The following is a 27731-nucleotide window of genomic DNA, read 5'->3' as shown; positions in this document are numbered from 1 at the left end:
CCATTATCACTTCTCTGAAATCACAAAGAGGAAGCAATTTGAATGGATAGTTCTTGCCAACTCATTTCCTGTATTCTGATATTTCCTTTTTCAGAGCAGGCCCAGTGCTGCTGACCCGCTCTGCCCGGACTCAGCTCATTTAGTTACTAATGAAATCCTCACAGCACAGCTCTCTTTTCAAACACAGCAGTCCTGTGACCCATCAAGAGTTGAAAATTTCAACAACAAAAAAAAAACGTGGCAATAAAAACGTCATGTATAAAAACAGGGCATCAGAAATGTCTCTGATGTCATTTTTTCGGATTTGCACAATTGGAAGCCAAAATCTATGAATCAATTTATTTTTCAAAATTGTTGAACAAACTTTTTACACTCAGGAAAGTCTCGATTTATGATCATATGATACGAGGATTTTCACACACATCACTTTTACAAACACGCGAAAATGAAACTATGAAACATAAAAATGAACTAAAAAAAAAAAAAAACCACGTTGGATAGTTTGCATATTACTTTCTGGCAATGCTTCGATTCTGTATAGAATATAAATATGTTTTTATTTCAGTCAACTTGTTCTTGTACTTCACAAACCATTATTGAACCTCGAAAGCTCTGTGTTCTGAAAACCAGCGGGGGATGGCTTTAATATCATTATGTTTGTCCCTTAATTGGACTGTTGCGGCAAGAACTCGGGTTTAATGGAGCCCTCAAAGTAACGATGCTCAGCTCTCAGTGCAGCACATCTGGTTTAAGCGTACAGCTGTTGGCAAAGACAAAAGTGTTGGATGATGTGATCAGCTTTTTTTCCTGCCTTAAAGTGTTTAGTTTGCAAGATTTTTATTTGGTTGATGAGTTTTTAAAGAGGCCTTTTGCGCTGGAAGTCTTGAATTGACCCATTTGCAAAATATGCTAATTATTATGGACTCCGAAAGGCAAAATTGCTGCTTTATTTACACTTCTATAAAAAGATGAATGAATGACTACCTCGCTTGAGTGGTGTTGTCTCTGTTTCATATTACAGTTGTGCTAAAAGCACTTGAAACAATGAAGACGTTGGTGTTTCAAAATCTTTTGTCGAGGCACACAGTGTTTCCATTCTTTGTGCTGGAGGGAAAGCAGAAGAGGGACTCCTGAGGTATTGAGTTCCCAGTATCCATCATTTTCGACGAGTTGGGACCTTGGAGTAGCGCCAACAGCGTCTGTGCTAGCCAGCCGTAACTGACATTGAGTGCATTGTTTGCAGTGGGAAGCTCACGGCTGTGGCCTAAAGGTACATTCCTGAGATCAGAATGCTGTTTGAAACACAAACAGCCTTTGTGCCCTCTCTGCTCTCTTTCCCTGACTCCCTCATCCACATCAAGCCTCAAGAACTAAACTGCCTCCTCTCGCTCATGTGTCAACATGTGGGCTATCATTTTACTCACACCCACACACACACTCGTGTGTCATTTTGATGATGAGGTCCAGGCAGATATCTAATCTCTTGGAAAGAAGCTGTGAAGTCCAAGCTATTCCTACAACAAACAAGGTATTCAGATTTTGATTGACCTTTCTGATGGTCAGTATAAAATATACATTAAGGTCTGATTTAAGAGAGGAACTGCAGCTCTTAGAATTTGAATTTTCCTCTACAGCAACTTGATCCAGGATTTAGTTGGGTTTTTTTCGCACATTATTGTATTCAAAGTATGTTTTTGTTAGTTTTGGCAGCATTCAATAGAATCAGCAAATGCCTGCAAACCTTGAGCTCAAGTTGTTTCCATGAATAAGAATGTTTACATGAGAAATAGTTCTCATAGAGGAATAGAGAATTAGTCAGTTATAATGCCTGAATAATTTTGATGATTGTCTAGATTTTGGCTTCACTAATGTGAAGATTTGCTGATTTTCTTATTTTTTTCTATGACAAAAACAAGACATTTTAATGTATCAGGTTGGTCTTTAGTAAACGATGATGGCCACTTTTCCCGATTTCCTTACATTCCATAGATCATACAATTAAATTATTAATTGAGGAAATTATCATTTGGTTGGTTGATAATAAAAACTAATTGTTAATTGCAGCCCTGATGATGATTTCAGAATGTGTTTTTGTCAACGCTGTGGTTGAGGTTAGTCAAGTCATTAGCAGTAAACATGCGCAAACTTTCCTCCAAACCAGATCCCAGAAGACTATGATTCAAACCAGAGGAAGACACATTTATGGACCCACTGAGTGTTTGTTTGTTTTTTTTAACCCAAACTGCTTTATTGTTGTATTATTGTTTACTATATGCTGTCAGTGGACAGAAGAACTCTGACCCCAGAAAAACCTCCTGATTGCAGTCAAATTTTCAGTTTTCTTGTTTTTCTGTTTAGATTATTATACGGTGGAAATAAAAACTATTGCAAACATGAGTAAGAACTGAATATATGCTAAATCTATTGTAACACTTCTATTTCCAACATGCGCTACTTCTCTGGGCTTATGTTTGATGTTTGGTGACATATTTTGCCTTCATCCCTGAATACAACAGCACTGTGTCACAAGACGTCTGGTAGCAGAAATATTTTAAACTCTATAAAACATTAGCAGAAAACCACAGATTTTGGTGTAGACATATAATCTTTTCTTTTTTTTTTAATTATTCAACAGTGAGGAAGCAGACATTTCCAATGTTGCCACAAGTATCCACCACTGACCAGACTGCAGTGCTGTGTCAAGATATCATAACTTGAACGCAGTGAGAAAAACTTCATGGAAAAGCTTCACTTTCTGTCGGCCAACATTTATTACCTACTGCTCAATGCAGCATCTTGACACCTGTGGCAGCGCTCTGATTTACCAGCTTAACATTTGACAGCGTATGATGTAGTGGAATAATATGAGCTTTATGAGTGATTATATTAAGCGATTTTCACAGTGTGCCCTGTTAGGCCACAATTAATTTGGACTCAACTGCTCTGCTGAGGAAGACTCAATAGGATGTAGATGATTAAATTGTCAGTGAGGATGCTGCACAGATCATTAGCACTGCAGGCATGAAGTTGTAGAGTTCAATTTATTATTGTGCAGCCGTGCAGTCGCAGTGTCGTAATCAATTATCTACAGGACACTGAGCTGTTAAAACTTCTGTTTATTTGGGTGTTGTGGTGGTTGAAGCACATACGATATACTACACCTTTGCACATCGTCCCCCCTCTGTTTCCTCTCATTTTCTGTCACCTCTCCACCTAAAGGAACGTGGGCCGAAATTCAACACTGTAATTTTGTTTAGAGGTTATAAATGTACAGCAAGGTGCATATTTGGCACTGCAGTTTCACAAGTACTCCGCAACTTAAGATAATTGTCACTGAAAATATAATATATATATATATTTATAATATTTATTTTAGGATGCACATTAAGAAATTCTGATTGAAAACATGGATAAGATCAGTTTCACAGATGAGGGGAGGACTGCTCTCTCGACTAAATCTCCACTCAAATTGAAATATACTGTAAAAACATCAGTTAGGTGATAACAAAAGTAGTGGGACATTTAAAAAAAAAAAAAAAAAACGTATGGCTTGTATAATGTCAAAATGAAGAAGTCACGAGTGTAGTTAATAATATTGTAAATTAAAATTATGAGCCAAAGTTGGTGATCATGAAGCTGGTGAGCGTATGACAATTACCAGCAATATTTATGTTTTCTTCTTGAGTATTTCATGCTTTTTGGTTGGACATGATAGTTTTCTAAATTCTGTGAGCATCAGGAGTTTTATTCCTATGAGGATGGCTCTCTCCACTCAATCTACTCATCCCACCTCACCTTGTATTTCTCAAGACAGTCTTCCTCCCACCCTAAACTCCCGCCCATCACTACGTAGAAACCCACAACAAGAGGCCAACCAATGAGAGGCACCTCGCTAATGTGTGGAGAGGGGGCTGAGGAACAGAAAGACAAATGCTGAAAGAGGAGAGAGTACAGGACCACTTTGCGACCTACAAGGCTTGTTGTTTTTTCTCCATGCGCTATTTGTTTGCACTCCCGTGCGCACAAGGACTGCTAAATGACCCAGCGCGGTCCACCAAGGGACTCTCGGGACTTGTCCGGCTTCGCTTTTTGGTGGAGACCCGCTGGTAGAGAGGACGCAAGAGGGAATCGCTGAGCTGGAGGCAGTTTTGTTGCATGAACTCAAAGTCACTGCGATGGAATGAGCCGCTGCAGAAACTCTCCTAAACTTGTGGAGAACTTTTCTTTCGGCGTCTCTTTTACTCCTGCGAGTTTCTCTTTTAGTTTTCGCCCCCATCATGCATGGATAACGGGGGGTTCGCTCAAGAATCCGGCTCATGTGGATCAGCGCTGAGGGGTTTATGGAGCCGGGATTACACAGCGCAGTGCCAGCCTGTTGAACGCCCACACACGGACCTATCACACACCATCTGCCTCGGAATAAATAAGACTCTCTAGCGAAGACACCATCCATGGAAGTAGTGTAGAAGTTTTGCATATGACACTGCTGTGAGTTTCGCCGTTTCTCGCAGCCAGAACAATGGCAAGCTGTGGCTCTGTGGCACAGCGCGTCTGTAGATCCCTTTGGCCTCTTGGTTGTGTGCTTTTACTTTTTGGCTACTTATCCGTAGCCTCGCCGTCCCACGGTCGGCGGCTGATATGCTGGCAAGCCATCATGAACTGCCAAGCCGAGTCCGATTGCAATTACGCGTACGAACATTACACGCGCGCATGTGGCCCCGTGTTGAGCGGGGAGAGGAAGAAGTGCCCCAGCCACTGCATCTCCTCGCTTGTCCAGCTCAATCTGACCAAAAGCGGGCCGGCTCTGGAGGACTGCAGCTGTGCCCACGATCCGGTGTGTACAAGCACCAAACGGGCCATCGAGCCCTGCCTGCCCAGGACTACCAGCACGGGCTGCACGGAAGCGCGGCGCCAGTGCGAGAGAGACCAGCAGTGCAGCTCTGCTATGCACGATTATTTGCACCATTGCGGGAAACTTTTCGGCGGAGCAATCTGCACGAACGCCTGCCGGAATGTGATCGCGAACATGCGTAAAATACCCAAGGGTCAGCAGCTGGACACTTGCATGTGCGACGGGTCGGAGAGGGCCATCTGTGAGTTTGTGAAGAGCAGCATGAAGGCGCTGTGCTTCGACTCTCCCGTGATAGATGAGGGCAGCGGGACGTACGACGACGAGATTGAAGACTACGCCATGGAACCGGAATATTCAGAGGAGCCGGAGAGCGCAGCCTCTCTCCCAGCGGCCCACTGTGTTTTGACCCTGTTGGCATCCATTTTGGCTCTATTGGCCCCCATTTAGTCCCCGGGTTCATAATCTGCCCCGGCTATTGTCCGGATAAAAGGCTTCTAAACTTTTGTCACTCATTGACCTGCTATTGTGAAAGTTTAGAGGCTGAAAGACTAAAGCAAACGGTGTTTTGGCGCAGGCCTTGTTTGACTTGAGGGCTTTAGACGCTGAAGGATATATCATCAGGATGTTTTCTATGCAAATGAGACCAGAAAGATATTTTTGAAGCTGCCTGAGCTCCAGGCTGCTCTCTTATCAAAACCACACCACTTCACGGCTCTCCAGATGCTTTGCTTATGTGATAAGCTAAATTAGATTGTCTACTTTCTCTCAGTCACAGACTCTGATAGCAAAGGTGTCATTTGAGACACAGTTGACATGTTTTGATAACAATGCAACGTTTAATCAGTATATGCTGTGCACTACCAATCTCCTTTTTTTTTTAAAAAAAAAAAAGAAAAGAAAGAAAGATATGAACTATTTTTATATGACACTGTTGCCGTCTGGCACCAGGCTATCTGATTTACAAGTATTTAATGCTGGAATCTATGAACTTGTAAATAGATGAGGTGTTTAAGTGAAACAGGAATTTATTACATGCCACCTAGTTACATCCAAATGTTCATCATGTGAATAAAAGATGGAGAATTCCAGCTTTAAAGGGAAGTTATTTTGACTGTATTCTCTTCAAAGATAATGTGTATTGTATATATGTGTATAGCCTATATAGATTTTTTTCAGAGAATCCTCTATGTTTGAGGCTATGAGATGACTTATTCACTGTGTATAGCCTAGAGAAAAAAATGTCTAAATCCACTGTATGATTGCCTTAATGATATACTTTTATAGAAGGCATAAAGGAAACTTGAAGATATCATTCCTGACTGTGAGTTATTTGTTGATTTTGCCACATTGCGTCCTTGAAAATGTTGTGCTTTAATTTAGTGAGATGATTATTTTTTTTTAATCCTTAATAACACACTTCTGTAGCTCAGTCAATTTTATCAACAGTATAAAGAAAGCTGTTTATAAGCTATAATGAGAATGACAGGAAATAAATTTTTTGGCTCATCAGAAGTCTTGGCAATATGAGCAAAATAGTTAAAATGATCAATTTCTGCTTTTAGGTACATCAGTTTGGAGTAATTCAGTTAGGCATAAAAAAGAATTAGGGTGTGAATCTTTATTGTACACACACTTTTTTCTTAGTTTCACTTTAAGGGTAAAAGCAACTTATTCTGATTCCTAATAGACTGAAGTGCTACATGTTGGCTGTGATCTTTAGTTTAGTTCTACAGTTCTAATTACTCAGTTGCTAATGCAGATAAAACCGAGATATCAAATTTGCTATTTTATATTGCAGGATGTTTGTCACATTAAGTGATATTCCTGGTCTCTAAATACAGCTGTATAACAAATGTGTTAACTTTTACACTCCTGTTTCAGTAACTGCAGTGTGGTGTGTGTGTGTGTATGGGCTCATTTAAGATGCAGGCCAGCTTCCCCTGTTGACTGATAGCCTAATGACCTGCTATGTCTTGATTTAGCTGGCTGTTGTCAAAAGCAACTGGCCCCATAAATCAACAAAAACACCCCCTCTGCCCCCGACATCCTCTGCACTTTACAGTCCCTGGCTGCTGAAGACAAAATCTGTAACTGTTTTTATCATATACTTTCATACACACATATTCTAGCTTTATTTTTAAAGTTTTAGTAACACATCTGGATTTTTACAGTTTCTCAGCTTAGAATAATTCAAGAGATACTCATCGTACTCCAGTGTTCATAAGTATTACTGATGTAAGCAAGCTTCTTTAAGACACAAAGCACAAAGAGAAAGTTGTCAGTCTATTTATTTATTTAGAGATCTGTCAGTGACAGTTTTGTCAGGCAGCATTCTTGATAAATTAGATTATGGATAATTCCTCTAACTGTGGCTGGAATTACAAGGTACAAGATGCTTTTATTTTGGTTTTTATCAAAATAATCATGTATGCAGCCATGCTCTGTGATAAAGTGTGTACTATTTTTTTTTTTTTGCAGAATTGTTATTCATATTTGAACGAGATATCGCAGATCATGCTACCTTTCTCTTTGGTGGGCTTCAGTGGCTTTAAATCAATGATTTGCTGCAAAATGTTTTATTAGAGGGGGGACAAGGGCCCTCCAGCTGAATGGATGGAGGAGAAGTCGAGTGGCATCTTTGTCATGGTAATGTTAAGCACATAATAGTTGGGTTGCACAATAGGGAGGCACTTCATTCTTTCAGGCTGGCTTGACACCTCTGGAGAGCTGAGCGACGGGGAAGCATGTGGGAACGATCTGCTGCTGCTTGGGTCTCAACCCTCCAGTGCAAGAGAAGAAGAAAACCCATGCCAGGCCTGGCGAAATGGTTTGTCTTGAGTCCACACTTAACATCACTGGTGTTTTTGGCAAATTTTTGTTTTCAATATGCGTCTGTTCATTTTAGTACTTTTTGTTTTTGGCTTCAAGAAGTTACAATAAAAGGAACACAATCTCGATACAAAAAGTCACACTAAAACATTTCTTTACCCACATTTTGAAAATAATGTGGGTAAAATGAAGTTGAACTGAAACTTTACCATTAAACTAAAAATGGATGCTGATTGCAAAAAAAAAAAAATATATATATATATATATATATCTAACATTATTCATAAATCTGGCTCCTAAATAATATACCATGTCTTGCAGTGTCGGTATGCGGTCCGCCGTGCAAGAAGCTTTCCGGGAGAAGAATAGCTCTGTGGCCCAGCCGGTCCTCCCCTCCTCCTCCTCCTCCATGTCTTTCTTTTGCTCCTTGCATTTGTTCAGGCGGTTTCAGCACTTAGAAAAAGCGCAGCGTGCGTTGATTAGGCTATAATAATGCATGGTGTGTGAATGGATGAATGAGGTGCAAAAAATCTCACAAAATTGGTCCACTTGTCATAAAATTGAAATGGTGTACAGTGTATGCTTGAATACATTTGGTCGGTGTGGTGCTCACAAGGCAAAGTTTCTACTTTTCTTCTTGCGTGTGTGTGTGTGTGTGTGTTGGGGGGGGGTGGCGGCTCTGGGTTTAATTTACAAACTGTGGCTGTTTGTGTTCCAGCTCTTTGACCGTGTGTAAGGTATCTCTGCCATCAACTTTGCTTCAGTGAGTTCAGTTCACTTCCAAGCTCTGTTTCTTTGGCCTCCTGAACAAAACGGCCCACACTTCACCCCATGCAGATCACTTCACCCCTTCACCCCATGCATATCACAGCACAATGTTTACAAAGGTGCAGCTCTCCCAACCCACTGACTGGAGGTTTGAAGCTTGGTGTAAAATGCTTGTAATGAGATCAATGATAACCCTTATACGTGTGTGTGTGTGTGTGTATATATATATTTACAAAATTACTCTTCCTTTCTTCTTTCTTCTTCTTCTCCTTTAAGTTAAGTTGTCATGTGCAATTACATGACTGATATTTAACAACATGGAATATTTGACCTTAGCCCTACTTTTCCATGCAGTGTTTTCAGTTAAGTCCTGGCATCAGCTGTGTTAGTGTTTTTTCATGCAGAGGTAAATGGAAAACCTATATTCAGCTGAAACTTGTTTTACTTAAAAAAAAAAAAAAAGTCCTCAAACTAAAAAAAAACTCTGAAATGCTTCAGTATTGCAGTGTGTTCTCTAAGGACCTTAGACTTATATGTTGTGATTTTAGTCTTTGCAAACAAAGTATGTGTTGTGAATATACATAATGTGCATCTGTTCCACAAACAAGCATCTTGTGTCTGATTTTCACATTGATAAAACTAAACTGTATTTCTAATATTCAACCTTCCCGGTCCTTGAAGTGTGCTGCTTGCTCATGATGGGTGCTGACCATATTTCTCACAGGCATTTGTTTTGGCTTTGGCTCCACGAAAGGTTGTGCAGAAAGTGATGTAGAAATGGTTGGACAGTTGGAATGGCTGAGACGGAGGAGGAGGCACTGAGATGGAAAGTTCATTTGAAAGGATTTGGAAATAATCCCCTAAAGTTACCACAGGGTATTCGATGGAATGGGCTCCACCTCGACTCCCCTCTGTGCTCCTGCCATAGCTTAGGCGCACATTTGTTAAAAGGTGGTTGTAAAAGAGGTGTGTTACTGTTAGTTGTTTCCTTGTGATTTTCACTTGGAATGTGTTTTGGCATTGTAGGTTATTTCAGGTCTCCAGTTGATGCTGTCCTCCCTGCCCTTGCTTGGGGATCGCTCTCTGAATTCATGCCATTCGAAGGAGACGCCAGTGACACGGCGAAGCAAAGATCATTGATTTTGCATCTCTCTCATTAGCTGCTTGGCCACTGCCAGGAGACTTTTGAGAAACTCTTGTTGTTTTTCTCCCTTCTATTTCAGCTGCCACTTTGATTTCATCATGCAAGACCTCTGCTGAGTTCACCACCCTTTGAAATGAGAAAAAGGCCTGTAATCCAGTTACTCAAGCTGCAGCCCGACTCCTTGGGTCCTGAGAGAAAACCTGCGGCACTAATCCCACTGTCACCAAGAGAACGCTTTGCTACCTGACTGTTTGTGGCAGCCATTTGATATATTCGCTGTTTAAAATGTTGCTGTTGAGTATTTCACAATAGGGGTCACAAATTGTTGCACACTGGTTTTGTTAGTTGTACTGCAGTGCTTATTTAGTCAATGTAATTTGAAAAAATCAAACGGACAGTGCAAAAAAATCCTAAACCCATAATAGTTTAGCTGAAAAAGAATAGAAAACGTTTGGTTTGCTCAGGGAAAAAAAGCTTTTTTTTTACAAATTGAAGAGAGAGAGAAATGTATCCATCTATAGTTATGTGTATTTCTACCTTAGACTCTGACTCTTGTCAAATTACTGCTGAAACCTAAATATTTTAGTAGTACAAAGTACACATAGCAACAGCACACCTCAGCCTGTGTTGAAAGGACAAATATTCTAGAGATTCTACATGAAGAGATAATATATTAACCTGGATTATTTTTACAGAAGGGAACATACCAGCAAGGTGAACAGAGATGATGCGTGTGTTTGTGTGAGGTGTTTTTGCCCACATGTCCTATCCCAAATCTGTGGCCATAAAATTCGAACGATGATCCGATGATATGGTCTCAGTTATTCAAGTTGATGGGGGCCATCTGTGCAGTCTGTGCTGCATCAACAGCATGTTGGAGGAATTGTCAAATATCTTAGGAGAAATGTTTGCTTAAGATTAACTAATTGTGGCAATAATGGGATAAAGTCATGAAAAAATTCAAAGAAGTGAAAAAAGAAGTAACGAAAGTAGGTATATGTATAGGAGTAAAATTAAAATGCTGGTAATGAAGCTCCAGAATTTACAAGAATTCAGTCTAAAATGTTACTAGTGAACAACCTACCATGTCTTAACAATATCTTGTGTATGAATGAAAAAATAGGAGAAAACACTGTTGCACTGTGAGGGAATGAAAAATAACAGCAGTTAAGATGCTTAAAATCACTCCGGCTAATTGAGTGCCATATTAATAGCGGAGACTGTCCTCCAAAAAAAAAATAAACAAAAGTGCTGAAAAACAGCAAATGCCTCAAAACGACATTTGTTTACAAGTGATGAAGCCCTCTAGTGACTATAGGAATTACGTCGGGACCAAAGGAGGAAATATGGTGGTGTTATTATAGAGCAGCAAAGTCCACGTATGAAAGTGGGCAGATGGAGATATGGGTTAGCAAATCATCCAACTTTAAAGTTATAATCCTGACTTTGTTGATTTGGTGACACCCTTGTAGGGTTTAATACTACAGAGCCCAGTAAATACTCCTTGAGCAGCTTTGACCGACAAATACACCAGAAAGGTAACTGATGTAGAAGTTTACAGTGCAGCCAAACAAACTAACGTTGTATTGTAACTGCTAGGACACTGGATCTGCCACTAATAATGCAAGCCAACAGGAAGGGGGAAGGCCCATTTCCCCATTACATTTGTTTTGATCTGAGATGTTGAGATGTCATATAGAGAACCTTTAAACACAAAATATGTAATTTCTGCCACTACAGTGATGGTGTTGTGAAGTACTGTTGGAACATGTTGTCATCTTCACCACTACTGTTGGTGAAAATCTCATCTTCCTGAAATGGTCTTCATTACCGTTTGTGTTACTTTTACTATTGCTTGTTTTGGACCGTAAAGTTGGGGCTTACTTAGTGTACAACTGACATGACTCCTAAAACATTACATGCATTACATACAATCACCTCATGTTTGACACAGGGATCACTTTGGACTGCTATAGCAAGAGGAAGACGCCACAGGCGGTGGAGAAATCAAAGCTAGCGTTGCTCAAACCACCACTTGAATCTGAAAGCGTACAATCCCGTTGCCATTAACATTCTAATGCAACAGCTACAAGTAATGTTAGCTACCATAGCATTAACCTACTAACTTGCCATTAGATAAGTTGACTACCCATACTGCTTATGTAGCCAACGTGATATGGCGAGGGAGTAAAGAGAACATGACGCCATTCATAGGCAACCAAAATGAAGCGTCCCATTAACTTCAAAAAGGGTAAAAACAGGGTTTCTCTGGGTTTGAATTTTGTTGGACACATTTGTGATAATGTAATAACGCAACAAAGTATGTAACGCAAGTCGAGTCATTTTTATACATTTTAATGCAGAAATGTTACATATTATACCTTTAAGGATTATAGCTTAAACATGGGAGACATCTGTTTGTTTCCTACCGTCAGCCAGTCTTGGTTTCTTTTAACTATTAGTATGATTGCGTCGTAACCTACACTACGAGTTTATTATTGTCACAATGTCAGAAAAGCTCCCCTAACCTTAATGAAGTATTCAGTTTGAGGAAAACCATGATTTTTTTCCTAAGCATAACCAAGGCGTTTTTGCGTTTAAATCTGAAATCTTAACTATATGATGTCACATTAAGGAAAATATTTAATTTTCAACAAGGACTTGTAACAGTTTTGGAAGGAACAGACAAATAATGTTATGCCAATACTGACATCCAAACAGAAAATGCTTCAGGGTGTCGTTCTAGAGGACACAGACAAACAGTGTATTTTGTTGTTTCATTTGGGACTTGTTGCAATAGTGAACAATAGTTTTAATTTTAGCCCAAAATTCAATGTTAAAATGAACAATTCTGTGCAGACAGCAGAAACCGCTTACAGTACAACCCCACTTAATCAGTACTTAATTTCTGACACTTGGACACTGTTGGATATGTGGTTATATTAAACAGAAATTAGCTGTGACAGTAAATGTTTGGGTACAAACTGAATGACAGATAGATGTCTAAGCACTTGGCAATGTTTTGTTTTGAGTAATTGGTATTGATCAGCCCTATCCACTCTCCACAGATATATTATGGTAATTTGTGCAGAAAATTCTTCTTTATAGCCCTTTAATTGAAGCGTTGAACAGTTTATCATGCTCTGTCCTACTGGCTGGAGTGAAGCTACGCCCTCCGTCAGCCTGTAACAGCCAGTGGGTCCAGCTGCTTTGCGGGCTCGGGGGGGACATTCCCTGCATGTTCACACATCACTTGAGGATCTGGAGTGTTTGCCTTTCACTTTGACCACAACACAAACAACTTCACCCACAAATAAACAAAACACGAGGCCGGGGCCACAAGTGCAGCAGGACGCAGTCCAAGAGGCGCTGAGACAACGAGTCAGGGCCGCCTCTGTTTGCTTGGGTTTGTGTTTACGTGTGTTTGTGTGCCAGTATGTATGCAAATACTTGCATTTGCAACTGGAAGCGAGTTTCTGTTTTGGAGGATAGCAGGGTAGTTTTTTTTTTTTTGTAGAAAGAATTTTTCATACGTTTCTCTTAGAGATATACACTGCTGTTTTGCCACTCATCTCTATTTCCCAGCACGATTACGCATAACCAACCTCTACCTCCAAAAACCTCCTCTAGCTGTGCACTTTTGTGAGGCCTCCACAATTCAAGGAATTAGAGAGCAGCAGAGGAAAGGGGGGAGGGGCAGGGACGACAGACAGAGAAAGAGACAGAGAGGAAAACACAAAACTTGCTGACACGGGGCATAACTTAATTTCCACGGTAGGGGGACAGCTGTGCAGTGTAATCTGCCATGGCAGCTCATTCAGACTTCAATGGCAGGCTTGACCCGCCAAGGAAAACTCAAACTACAGCCAGCCTCTTCTCCGTGAAGGAGGTGGTGACCGGGACACCATTTATGGACTTTTCTTAAAGAAACATACCCCTCTCACTTGTTATTGATAACACCCCCAGCCCTCAGACGCACAGACATGCACACACACACACACACACAGTAGGATTCTTAGATTCTTAGCTGGCCACATGAATTTTTAGGAAGATCACATTGCACTTGTCCTCATGCAAAGCAATTTCAGCTTCCCAATGATCACAATGCTTGCGGCAAAAGTGGGTTTCTCTCCAAATATTTTGTCTCTGTGGAAGATTGTGTTTGCATTATTACCTTGCCGCCTTGCTGCAAGCGTTTAGACAGCATTAAAGATGTGTGTTCACACAGCAAATATATCTCAGTTCAGATTTTCTTAAAGCTACCACGTCCAGTTTTTGACCAGGAATGGTGCTGTTGAGCAATGTTTTTGGGTTCCTGTTTACATTATTGAAAGAAGAGCACTGAAAAAAATCACCAAATACCTCATTGAGACCACTGCTCTGGGCTCAGGTTAAAAAAACCAAAAATCGCAGGGTCATTGGTCAATCCAATATGTGCAAATGCAATGTTCTGGTGGACTGCTTTATGACAAACCACTGTGTAGTGTTTTGCCATCTGCTCATCCAAACACGTGGATTTATTATTTAAGGGTGCCCTGTGGAGTTTTCTTGTAAACAAACAAACTTTATTCAGTTTCATTCTCATTAAAATGCACCGCGTGTATCCTTCCTCATAAAACATTTGTAAAGCTCATTTATGAATATTTTAAATTGCGTTGTGTTGTTTGCATCCATGTTTGATGCGTGTGTCTTGTGTTCAAAAGAAACAGAGACACACTTGTTAAAACAATGCTCCCTAGCACTACTCATGGTCAAAAACTTCACAAGGTAGCTTTAAACTGGACTTCTTGGATCGTATTTCTTTGGTTCGACCGTCAACTAACACATGCTCACCAATGCCGTCAATTTAGCTTTAAGACTCACTATTTCATGTCCTGCCAAAAGAAAACGAAGTGGAAATTACTAGTGCAGTGCTAGTTCGAAGCATCTGTGTGTTTATAATGGCCCATTACTTGGTTCCTGGTATTGCTACTTGTGGTGTTGTCAGGGGGTCTGCCCCTTCAGGGCGTGTGGCCGTTTTTAGCTCATGCCCATTCTAAGCGGGCTGATTGCTCTGAGGTGCTGCTTGCAGCAATTGTGAGAATCGTTCATCCAATCAAGGTCGTACTCGATACTGCACTTCCTTGGGTCCCCAGCCATACACCCCCCACATGTGAAGTCGATCAGATGAACAGTTCTTTGCGATATACACACTCATCTAAAGTCAAGAGGTTGCCTTATTGGAGAGGTCAAGATCCGCTAAATGTTTTCTTCTAATGATACCTTTAATATTTGACATCTAAACAATTTCACATTAGAAACTGGCAAGGAGACCGCACTTTCTTGGTCCCCCTGACATGCACCCATCAAATATGAAATGGATTGGGTGAGCACACACACACACAGATAGATAATTAATTTCAAAGCCAAAAAAACAAACATTCCAGCTTCTTAAATGTGAGAATTCGCTGCATTATACTGTAATTTTATTGTATTACATTATAGTAAACTGAATATTTTGGGGTTTTCCAACAGTTGGTTGGACAAAACAAGACGTTTGATGTCACCTTCACCTTGTGCTCTCGGATATTGTGAGGGGCATTTCTGTATATATGGCAAGAATTTGTTGGGTAAATGTGCTGGAAGAGGAGGGGACGGCAAGTTGATGCAAATAATGAAGATGCCAGAACATTTTCAAAAGGTTCTGCAAATGTTTTTATGATGTAGGAAATACATTCAATGTGTTTGTTAGTGGAAAACGTAAACATAATTGTTTTTTTATTTCAGTGAAAATGTGGTATCTTTAAATGCATCTTTTCTGCCAGTGACCGTTAAAAGTGTTAACTAGGTGATTGTTTAAAACTGCCCAAAAGTGTCACATTAACTTTAATGGGTGTGGTGTGGCATTAAAAGTGACTTTAACACTGACTTTTACACTCTCGACGTTAACTTAACATTGATTATTTTGAGGTCTTAGTAATCTATCAACAAAAGTCGACACAGCAACAAAATATATAAACAGGAAATGTTCTTTCATCCTGACATGAATAATGAGGCTGTAGTTCAGGAGTTGTGGGGAGTTAATAGTTTGGCAGTGGAAGTCAATAGGGGCCGGGGTCTCACTCCATTAAGCTGACCCCCAGGGCCACGTATTCATCCCTCACACATTCATTTCCTCTTTTATGCTCCCTCTCTTTTCACAGTGGAGGGCAGGCAGCAGTGCGGGCTCACGCAGAACAGCCCCTGTACAGACTGTAGGTCATAAATATGTTGGGCCGATGTGCCTTTGTTAACCAAAACACAAATGGGAGCCTTCAAAGAAATTAATGGAAAGGCAGGCGTGGGACAGAAGAAGCTGTGAAAGATACTGATCACAACACTGGCTCCCAGTTTTATCCCTTAAGGCATAGCGGAGTTTCACTGAGTTTTTAGAAGTGTGTGTTTGCGTTATTTAGACAGTTACTCCATCTCCTCAAATGTGTATTCATTAGTCTCAGTCTGAGTATGGGCTCAATATTCATACGGACCACATATTAAAACATTAAAACCATGTTCTATCACAGCCTGATCTCATACAATATAAAGTAATAACACCATTACAATTGCATGGCTTCAATAATTACAGCTCAATTAGTAGATTCTCACTGATTATAATTCACTTATGTACTCAACAGATTAGTAATTCATGATTCAGCTCAGTGTGTCATTCAAAACATGGGTTTAAATCTCTTTTCTTCCCGTTGTGCTCCCTGCAGTGGCATTTGTAAACATCTTCAAGTGAAATCCCAAGAGCAAACACACCCGAAAGCCTTCAGCGGGCTGCACTTCACCTCTCAGCTGAAAAGGGTTCAGAGCAGAGGACGCCTCTGTTTGAAGTCCAACAAGTGGCTGTAAAAGAAGTGCTGAGTGTAACAGGAAGCAATTACTTGATTTAAAGGGACATATCCAAAGAAAACAAAGGTGTATTTTGCTGTTTTCTAAAATACTTCTTAAAGTAGCAATTACACAAACACATTTTCATCTCCTATTAAAGAATATTTAACCATTAAAAGTAAGTGTTAAACATTTGTGCTGAACTACATTGGAATCAAAATGTTTCAAACTTTTCAAGTCTTTTGTGTCAAACTGTGTCCTAAATTGCAAAGTACAAGGGGCACAAAACATGATGAATCTGTAATAAACTCGGCTGACATGAGCTAAACACATAATGAATAATCCCACTTGGGCTGCAAAGGCACTGCGCACAATGGTCCAGTTTACCGAGGCAACTGAGAGCAAGGCTGGTGATTCAGGGTCATTAATAAAGCCCTCTTTGTGCTTCAGTTCATGATGGAGCAGCAAGGTTTTCAAATGTCTCTGCATTGTTTTAGGATGACAGATTGCATCCACAAACTTAAAAAAAAAAGAAAGAAAGAAATGGAGCAGGGACTTTTTCTGACATTTTGTCTGTGGTTGTATGGAGCAGCGTACTTAACTGCAGCAGTGAGGTTTATTACCTGGAAACCGTAGGTTACTACTCACGGGGAAGTGATGTTAAAACATGAAAAACATCTTATTTGGTGGCATTAGGATTTACATGAGAAGTATTTAAATGTGTGACATCATTTCCCATCATGTCTATCAGCCTGTAGACAATGTGATCATGTGCTGTGAGTCATCAAGTCAGACATTTAAAAGAAACATTTCAAAGATTAAAAGAAATGAATGGTCCAATTAATGGTGAACAGGACCTTAGCAACTCTCTAGTAAAGATAGGAAGCTGAGCGAGTCTTTTCCTGAGCTGCTCATATGTCATGCTAAAGACACTGCAGGAACAGCAGAGGAGGGTGGGGCGTGCAACAGGGAGTTAGTAATGTCTGGAGCGAGAAACAGTGAAGTTGTGTGTGTTTTTTAGGGGGGAGGGTACGGCAGGAGTGGCAGGAACCAGAGTGAAAGTGAACAGGCCATAATTTTGGTATGGAAATGGGAGTGTTTGTATCAGCAAAAGTGAGACAGAAAGCAACACAGAAAGAATGAGGGAGAGATGTTGAGACTAAGAAGGAAAATGGCTGTTCACAGGTGCTGTACTACAGTGCTATACAAAGTACAAAGCAAATGGTATGTCAGACTACTGTATGTATACACTAAGATGTCTACATTTTAAGAAAAGTTCTGATTTCCCCATATACCCTGAAACACCAAGGTGGCATTTTAAGATTTCTACACTTTCTAGGAGAGTGGGAGGGAGGCCTGAAACTGAGAGAGGGAAAAGGGACAAAGTTTATAAATGATTAAATTGGCATGGATTTATGAATTTTCAAACATTTTAAATGATTAAATAGGATTATAGAGTCTTTGCAGGACTGAGGCCCCTGGTGTGAATCAGTCAGACAGCGGCAGTCAAACAGGTAAGCCTCTGTAGCCAGCTGCTTCCACTCAGCCCTCAATCCCCCTCCCGATTCAGCCTCGACACACACACACACACGCACACACAATGAAAAAGAGTTAGAAAACTTGGATTCAGCGCTGAAGGCACAGAACAACTAATAGTAGACATTTTGTGAAATGCTTTTTTACACTCGCATGTCTCCACTAAGTATGAAGCTAGAGCTGGAAGACTTTTATCTCAGCAAGCCTGGCTCTGTCCAATAGTAACAAACAGTTGTTTGTTCAAACCAAACGAAAACCAAAGAATACAAATGTCAGAATGTGAATTTCTGGGGGATTATGACTGTTTTTTTGGCAGGGTACAGTAACTTCCTGTAGTCTGAAGTGTAGCAAGGAAACTAAAAAAGAAGTGTCATCACTGTGTAGCTCGTGAATGTACACTGGACCATATTTGAAAATATATATGCACTGTTAGCCTAGTGGTGTGTTTCGGTGTGTTGTTACTTAGCTAATTTTTCACGTTTTTTCATGGTAGCTTACATTTTTTTATATGTATATTGATTCAATAATTCATTCATGCAATTTTTTTCTAATGATCAAGTTCGTCAGGTTTTCTTAAACCTGCTGATGGACATGAAATGTATGCCTTTGTTGTTTCATAGCTGAGGATTATTTATTGCCTGCCGATGCACAGTTAATAATCAGAGGAGTGTTCATTTAAATACATTTAATTTGAGTACATATCAATCAATCACCATTTTAATTTGACTAAGCCCTGTAATCATTTCTGGATTGTATTTGTAGACCAGTATTTTTTGGTTTCCTTGGAGTCTAGTCCATCACCGTGGGGTTGCTAGGCGACGAGCTGTGACACCAGGAAGTCCACCAAACTTGTAGTGAGCTTCAGAGGTACAGGGATTTTTTTCACCTTCAAATCTTCCAATCTTCAAGCTAAGCTAAGTGCCCCTATTGATCCTCTCATGTAACTCTCAGCAAGAAAGCAAATGAGCAAATTTCCCACAACATCAAACTATTCCTTTGAAAGTCTGCCAAAAAACATAGGATAGAGTATATTCTCACAGCAATCATAGGCGTACGGTGTTATTTCTGATCAGTCTAGAAGACATTATATGATGAAATAATTATGTCATCGGATTAGCTGCAGCAGTCATGCTATGCACTCATGTTTCTGAGAACTGCCAAGCTAGTCTGACTGTTTCAGATAAGATAAGATAAGATGTCCTCCAGAGAAACATAAACATTTCTGTGCTTCCCTCTCACATTGAGAAGAAAAAGATGGAGTCTCTGGCATTCCTTCCCACAGTCGAGCCTCAAATACATTCTGCTGTTGTCTGTCTTTCTTCTCAAGAGCCTCTGTTCATCTGTAACAAACAAACCAATTGCAACACTCATGTTGAGTTTGTGGTCGACTCCAGAAATTAATTAAGCTGGTGTGGACTTCTGTCTAACTTTGAGCCATGAGATTATTTACTGACACAGTCAAACATAAAACCCTGAAACTGGATTTGTAGAGAGAAGGAAGTAAACATTTAGATTAGTGTCTGACCTATTGCTGCACCTCAGGCAGCAGGCAAAGGGATAACATCAATCATGCTGTAAAGCTAGATTTCCCTCTGTTTGTATTGAACAATCAGTATAAAATCAGGACTGTTCTGGTATATGTTTTATCACAACGGCTACAGTGGGATTTATTAACCAGGCAATCAGTTCCAGATTTGCAAAACCAAACACTGAAAATACTGTTTGTTTATTTGCAAAATGAAAATGGCACCGTCTGGTGTGGAGATATACGACTCTCCTCCCTTCAAATTATTAGCTGTGAAGTTCGAGCAAAACACAAGTTGAGAAGGTCTTGTTGTTTGTGTGTCTCACTTTCTGTGCTTTTCTTCACCCATTTGTTTGGAACCTCCCCACTGGCAGCTGAGCTGAATAAATTAATCATACCGTGTCTGATGATACAACCAAGTTTTAGTTTTTTCCCCCTGCTTCTTAGTTGAAACTAAAAGGGGCCGCCATTATATATTCTCTTCCCGTTGGACCATCTCTGCCTGAAGCAACAAATTTCCATGGCCTAGAGAAGAACTGACTCACTCCCCCGCGTCCGTTTCATTTTACAACCACCCCTGAATGGCGTATCAGCTTCCAGTGGTCCTTGGCCTTTGTTTGGAGAAAAGGAAACAACAGCTGTTGCTTTCATGGGATTTTCTAACCCGGGGTCCTTACAAAGAAAAGAAAAATCCCTTTTTTTTTTTTGGAACAAAACAAAAAAGTAAAAAGTCCCTATGTCAAAGAAACCACTCCAAATCAACACAACCAGTAGACCTTTCTCTCCGTTTCTGACACATACACATTTTCTATCGTTTTGTCTCTCTTTCTCTTTATTCCTCTGTCTCATACAAACACACAAAGTCTTTTCCTGTGAAGAGGGTGGGGGGAAACTCACAGGTTCAGCTCCTTCTTTCACCTGACTCATTATTACGGGCGATGAAGGACACAGTCAGAATTCCCTCCAGTAGTTCTGTCTGTGAGCCGCCTGTCTCCCTGCATCCACCTGTTGACAGAGCTGCTAAATGAGTCCAGGGCAGGAATGTTAATCAAAGAATCTGACATGTTGCTGGAGATTTGGCCTTCAGCCTGGCGACGGGCCTCTCGGACAGGTGGCTTTGTCTCTGTGGAGCAGATCTAATATCAGGACTGTGGTACATTTCAAAACTCCTGGCTGTGTTTCGGACTTTTAGCTGATGTTGTCCTTTTCTTTTACTCGATATTTTCTACTGAGGTTTTGACCGACAGACTAAGGTGAAGGCTGCAGCAGCACAAAGTAAAACACCAAGTAAACCTGTTCTAGTGGAACCTCCAAATAAGAATGACTTTATTTATCCCGGAGGAAATTGTTATAAATACAAATATAAACTTTAAAATGAGCAGAATATGGGACCTTTAACTATGCTATGAAATATGAATGAGCTGATTGAATGTCCCTGATTATTAACTTTTCTTCTTGTGGTGTGAAATGCTTTAAAAAGAGGTTAAAGAAATCAACATGCAGCAAAACCATCAAGTCCTCCAAATGAACAGTGGGTCTCTGTTGCCTTATGACCGCTTAAAACAAAGTAATGTCTGAATGAAACGATCATGGAGAGAAAAACAACGTTAACTGTGGGCTTGAAGCAGGAACCGAAAAGCCTGTGTTAAAGTCCCACGTTTTCTTGATCCACCTTAACCTCCTCCCTGAGTTGTTGCTCTATAATAACGTCACCTGACTTCCGGCTTTGCCCCCTCTAGAGGGCTTTGTCACTTGAACGTAAACAGATGTCGTTTTTGGGGCACTTCCTGAAATTACTCTTCTTGGCACTTTCCATAGCATTCTGTAGCTGTTTTTTCGGGAAATGAAGTCAAAAGAACTCAAACAATTGCATAAAAGTCTCTGCTCCTTATGTGTTTATGTCATCCTTTTCTGGTTCGTATAAAAAACACAAGTGCGAAATCAAAGACTTGTCTACAAGTTTGGCGTCGTCCACATTATCATTTTGGCCTTGACTTGAGCCTCGTCTGCTGTTTGGTTTTAACACCTCTCTGAGATCTTTTGTTTTCTGTGTATGTTGCATCCAAGCCACAGAGGCAATCTGGCTCCGTAAATCTGTCATTTCTTTGTATCCCCATAAATCAGCAGAATCTTACAAGCAAAAGAGTTTTCTTAAATGTAGTTAAAGACAATAGACTCTGCTTACGTTACTGTAATGCGTAACATCCATCATGGAACTATGTTCATTTGATTATTTTGTTTGTATTTTGGGGTTTCTTAAATTCTTATCCTGCAGTGCAGTAGATTTAAGAAAAAGAATAATACTGTTTTTCTGTGTCAGTGGATCAGACATAGTGGCATGAGGTTGTGAGAGCCGCAGCTGGAGGATGGGACTGTATGATGAGGTTAGTGGGACAAATTCATCATGTAGCAGAACAAGCCTCAGGGCAGGAGACATCATCATCAAACAAAACACAAACTAATTGCAGAGCATTATAGTGCAGGTTCAGCAGCCGATCCGTTTGATATTTGAGTGTGTGTGTGTGTGTACGTGCTCTGGCCTCATTTTGAGGGAAAACCACAATGTTTAGTCTTGACATTAGTACTTTTTTAGCGGGCGTAAAGCCAACTTGTCTATGTTTGGTGGTGGTTAACCAGCCAAAGAAAAGAACCTAATGAGATACCTGTGTACACACATCAGCTGGGCTTTGCCAAAACGGCAACAAAACTTAACGGTGCTTTTCTGTCTTTAAATATAAGGGGCAGTTTTCCTTAAATGAAGCCCATATTCATTGGTTCCACATGTATTTTTGTTATGTGATTTTCAAGTTGAATTGGCTGCATTCCTCGCCTCATAAAAAATTGGCAAATTGAATTTCCATTTATTTCTCTGTTATATTTTTCTTTTCCACTTTTGCTTTGCAAAGTCCCAGTCCTTTGAAAGGCAGGTTATAAACACCAGACCTGAGCCGATTAGATTAGATTAGATTCAACTTTATTTATGTTATTTATATATATATTATTTATATTTATTTACAATTAGCCAGTTAATTGATTAAACAACTATCAAAATAGTTGCAGATGACTTTTTAATCATTGAGCTAATTTTCCAAGCAACAATACCAAATGTTCTTTGGTCTCAGCTTCTGTGATGTGAAGATTTGCTGCTTTTCTTTATCTTATGTGATAATAAATTAATGATCTTAAAGGCTTCAGGACTGTGAAATTGTGATGTATATTCTCACCATTTTCTGTTGCTGAATAGACCCATTGATTAATCAAGAAATCAAGAAAATAATTGGAAAATTGGTCATTAATTTAAATAAGCCGCAGCTCAAAATAAAATATTTGTTTCCTCTTGTTGCCTGCTACTTCTCGAGGAATTCATACATCTTGGAAACCCACAGTGTGACTGGATCCAGACTATTTAGCACCAGATGATGCTAAACCTGAGCTAACGAGGACAAGATTTCTCTCTAATCTAGCGTGTCTTCAGTTTAATAGATCTGAGACATTCCTAGAAGGGCATATTTGAATTCTCACTTACTCTGTTTGAGTGTAAATAGGCCAGCTGGCTGCTCTCAGCTGTTCTGCTCGCTTTTCTCTGTCTGCTGGTCGGTGCACGGTGGCAACATGCTGCGTTTGCTGAGAGATGAGGTGTGCAGCTGCCGTTTGGCTCCAGCAACACTCTTCCCAGTGTTGATCTTTGTCTGTCAGGGCTCAGTTTGTATTATGAGATGGAGAAGTGAGGCAGAGTTTGACAGAACTGCCCTCCGTTTGTCATTGTAGACCTCCTCCTTTGAAAACCCACATTTTACCACCATTGTGTACCAAGCTGATTTGCAGGGTTTGCCATTCTGTCATCAGAGCTTCCCTCAAACCACTAAAAAGCAACTTTTACACTTTTACAAGACATTTATGTAATTTTATGATAAGTTGCTTCTCTGGCATTTTGACCAATAGTTTTTTTTTTCTGACTGCATGATAAAAATGTTCATTAGTTGTTCATTATTTCTAAAACAAAATTGCTTAAGATTTGATGATTCCTTGTTTTGTGTGCTGTGGTGTTCAGGTGCAGCTTCTTTTTGTCTTACATTATGGTGAGTTGTTTATCTTTAAGCTTTGGAGACAAGGCTTTTGGTAATACCAACAAAATGAGTACATTTTCACTGTTTTCTGATGTTTTATGTACTAATGTTTGGACTAATCAAGAAGATAAGAAGCAGATTAGCCAATAATGAGAATACGAATTTGTTGCTAATATACTGTAAATATTCGTTGGAAATACATTCTTTATATAAAATTTATGCACCACATGTTTTTGCCTTGCAAGGAGGTTGGCTGTTTGACTGGTTTGTTTGGTAAATGACCTAAACAGTTAAGTGATCATGAAGCGATTCATTCTCAGTTGATTGTTTCAGGGCTAAGTTAAACTTCCTCTTAAACATCTTCCTTGTATCAGACACCAAAGCTCAGACAAAAAATTGCGACATTTTGGTTTTAGGAAGTGGAACATCCTCCTGACACCCGGCCCACCCTCCCCTCTTTAGCACCTCTAAGAGCTTCCAGGATCTAATGCTGTTAAACAAACAAAACCTCAAGGAGAAGAGCAAAGGGCACAGAGCCACATTCAACTTTCTAACCCTTTGCTTGCATAATCTTAGACCCTGTAGATAACACCCTTTGTTGCTTTATTTATCTTTTCATTCATGTAGTAATTTGTGTGTGTGTGTGTGTGTGTGTGTGTGGGTTTTGCAGCCACTCAGCAACTGTAATTCAAAACATGTGTATTTCAGTGAAGCCCCAGTGTACATGCAGCATAATGTGGATTAAAATCACGTAAATGCCTTCACTCAGCAGTCCCTTTTATCTAATGAGCTGCTTCTGTGTGCTCTTTGTCACTCACAGTTAATCAACAAAGGAGAGCGTGTTAGTGGCACTCAGAGGAATTAAGTCCTATCAAACAAAGTGACCACAATGTGAAACCTTCTGAGCTCCTTTCAGATCCCTGCTTGACTGAGTCCTGCTCAACACCAGCCAAAATAAACCACCTCTCTTCATGCACCTTGAATGCAAGCAGCACCGCAGGCATGCAGCAGCCTTCTAGATCCCCGTAAATCTCTGTGTTTGTGAAGCACTTTTAACTGGAACGTGTACTGTAAAAGATACATAATTATCCAAAGCTGGCTCATAAAGAGACAAAAAGCTTTGCTGCAGGTCACCCTGGAGGTTTGCTGGAGCAAGGAAAAAAATGACTGAAGATGGGCTGCTGACAATTTAAAACCAGGTGCATTTGGGTGCCTATTTTTGTGCAACGTTTGTGTGGATGAGTTTGTCTTTGTCCCCAGTCAAGTTGTTGCACAGAGGTGATAGGAAGGAGGAAGTGAAAGCAAACATCAGAGTTTCCATCAGGCAGAAGATTATTAAGTGCACTTAATTCAGATAGAAACAGTTGATGTATTACTCCAGTATGATATGGTGGAAGAAAGGCATCTTATAGTCCTGTGGTTTCAGTTCTTTCCTACTTCTGTCAGACCTGGATTTGTGAACCTCGTGACTTGTGCAAAAAGACAGAGGGGTAACTGAGACTTTGAGATTTCATTTTATGTACATCTGTCCTCTATTGTGGTTTAAGAGTCGTGTGTGTGTGTGTGTGTGTGTGTGTGTGTGTGGAATTGTTAGCAGACTTGAGCGTCAGCGAACGGTGACATGAGTTGTGACAACAGTCTTGTATGAATCAGTGCAGGTGGGATTTGCTTAGTACAGCTGCATCATATGCAGTGGTGGGTAGAATACTGAAAATCTATACTCAAGTAAAAGTGGAAGTGATCAAACACGCTACAGCACAACGAAAGGAATAGAAAATAACAACGATAAATGAACTTAAAACAGAAAAGAAACCATTTAACATTGTAGCCTGCTTAAATAAATAAAGTAAAACTGACCAAATCAATCAAATCTGAGCAGGGATTTAAAACACCTTCTGAAACACCTCCGGTGAGGTATGAGGACTGAACAGAACCGGACTGGAATGCGACGCAGCCTCTCCTGGTGGAGACCAGTTGTAACTAAGGTATAAATGCCAAATGTACAACAAGAAAAATACATCTCATACCACTACTCATGTGCATTACTTCTAACATACAAGTACATTACATGTACTTACTAGACACCCCTGGGGATATGTGAGTCTTCTGTATAAAAGCTGTGTTGGTTTTGGAACTACACATTTTGGATCTGAACTTGTGCCTTTAACTGCTGGTCAGAAACCCAGATGGGTCACAGTCCTTTTTCTGGTGGTGTCCCCACAATATGTTTTCATCAGCCTGGTTGGATTTCTCTTTTGGTTTCTTTGGCTGAAAAAGTCTCAGAACCTTGCCTGTCTTAATATTTCCTTTTATAAAACTGTGGTCAGATTTCCCCACAAAATTAACACTGGTCAGTGAAACGATAAACCACTGATTAGTCTCAGCTTCAAATCCACTTAGAATCCATGTTATGAGGCAGAACTATTCATCTCAGACAGGCAGAGAAAGGCAGGAAGGGAAGGGGTGAAACTGCACAGAGAAAAGAGCAGATTTAAGTGAACCGATCTACTCATACGAAGCCTGATACAGCACAGAAAGATTCTCATAGTGGAGAGAGGAGTGGAGACCAATCCCATTGCACGGTGCCACAGGAAATAGCCGGGGCCGTTAGTCTGACTGGCGTATGCCTCTATATTCCATCTCTGTGTTGGCCCGGGGCCTCGACACTGACAGAGACGGGAAACATCGAAACGATTGTGCTCTGCGAAATCACTGGGGGAAAAAAAAAAAAAACATGCTGGCATAGAGCGCTGCTTAAGGCTATACACAGATTCACAGCACACCAGGCAGAAAAGATTTACACACCCACTGAAGAGAGAGACAGTAACATGCTCCAGCCAAGGCAAACCCACACTCGTGTTTATGGACATTTTTTCTCTCACAGACCACAGGCTTTCCGGCGGTGGCTTTGGATGGGTCCATGAGAGAGAGAGTGTGTGTGTGTGATTTTTTTTCCACACTAAATCTCACTCTAATCAGTGTTTTAATTCTAATTGCATGTTGAGATTTTTTTGGAGGTCTTTGATGTTTAACTATAGCTCGCTTTGGGAGAAAAAGCTAATTACAAATACACTAATAGTAAAGTATTCAGGGCAGATTTTTTTTCTTGTGGCACTTCCTGGTGTGTTAGAGAGGAACCTGCAGTTGTTTACTTTTCATTAGGAGGATATTTTCCTTTTACTGTATATCACACAAATCCATTCATTAGCCACAGTGATTATTGTCAGGGTTCAAAAAGCAAACAGGCGGCACAATGCTGTAGTGGTGTACATAGTCAAGGTCCTTATTGCCATTTGTACTGTGCATCTACACAATTAATTTTAGGAGACCATTATTTATGGTTTTGAATGAATAATTAATTTGGCTGTTGCTTCTTTTGTGTTAGATGTTTATTTTGAATATAGAAAAGTGTGAATTCAATGATTTTGGGATAAATCAGTTTTAAAAAGTATCTTCCTGTAATTTCTATAATTCTTTTCTTTATTTTTAGAGATGCCTTTAATCTGCTGGTCATCCTCATTTTCTCAATTTCAATTCATTTTAAATTACAAGTAGTATTTTCTCATCTGTGTACATTGAGGACCTTGTATTTAGCATGTAGTTTCAGCAGGAACCACAACATTTAAATGCATTGACATAACAACAAGGCAGATAGTAGTTTAAGATGATCTGTTTCTGTGAACATATTCAGCTTTTTCTTCCCTGTAACAATCTTTTAAAACTGAAAACGGTGAGAGGTGACGTCTTTAAGTGGAGGGAAATAATTTGACAGCATTTTGTCCCGATAAAGACAAAGAAGGTTTGTGTTTGAAGTGTCTTGGCTCAACCTATAATTTTCACTCAAACCACAACAGAAATTGTGTGATACATAATGCTACATTGTGTTTAATGCTATTCAGTGCAGCCTGAAGCCATCATTTAAAAACAATGAAAAAAGTTAAAGTTGCAAATCTGATCCTGATGATGACCTAAGATTGTTGGGAATATCATGTTTTCGGGCTTTGTAGTGTTTTTGCAGATGGCCAGCTGCGAGTGGTTTGGCCAGCCATGGGAAATCTCAGTCCCATTAGCTTGCCTCCTGCCCTTAGTCATGTCTCTTATCTTCTGGCTCAGCCCACTGAGAGAGCAGTCCTCCACTAAATGGACAGAAATATTTCC

General features: G+C 40.1%; 1 protein-coding gene across 1 annotated transcript; it reads left to right on the top strand.

Moving 5' to 3' along the window:
* The first annotated feature begins 3907 nt into the window (after positions 1 to 3907).
* Positions 3908 to 6151, top strand: gas1a (growth arrest-specific 1a). The gene has a single exon (XM_070833786.1). The coding sequence runs from the start codon at positions 4520 to 4522 to the stop codon at positions 5297 to 5299; it is 780 nt and encodes a 259-aa protein (XP_070689887.1). The 5' UTR covers positions 3908 to 4519; the 3' UTR covers positions 5300 to 6151.
* Positions 6152 to 27731: the final 21580 nt, after the last annotated feature.

The sequence above is a fragment of the Pempheris klunzingeri genome, chromosome 7 (genome assembly GCF_042242105.1).
Source record: "Pempheris klunzingeri isolate RE-2024b chromosome 7, fPemKlu1.hap1, whole genome shotgun sequence".
Taxonomy (NCBI): Eukaryota; Metazoa; Chordata; class Actinopteri; order Acropomatiformes; family Pempheridae; genus Pempheris; species Pempheris klunzingeri.
Note: the sequence above shows the minus strand (reverse complement) of the source record. Positions and strands in the feature narration are given on the sequence as shown.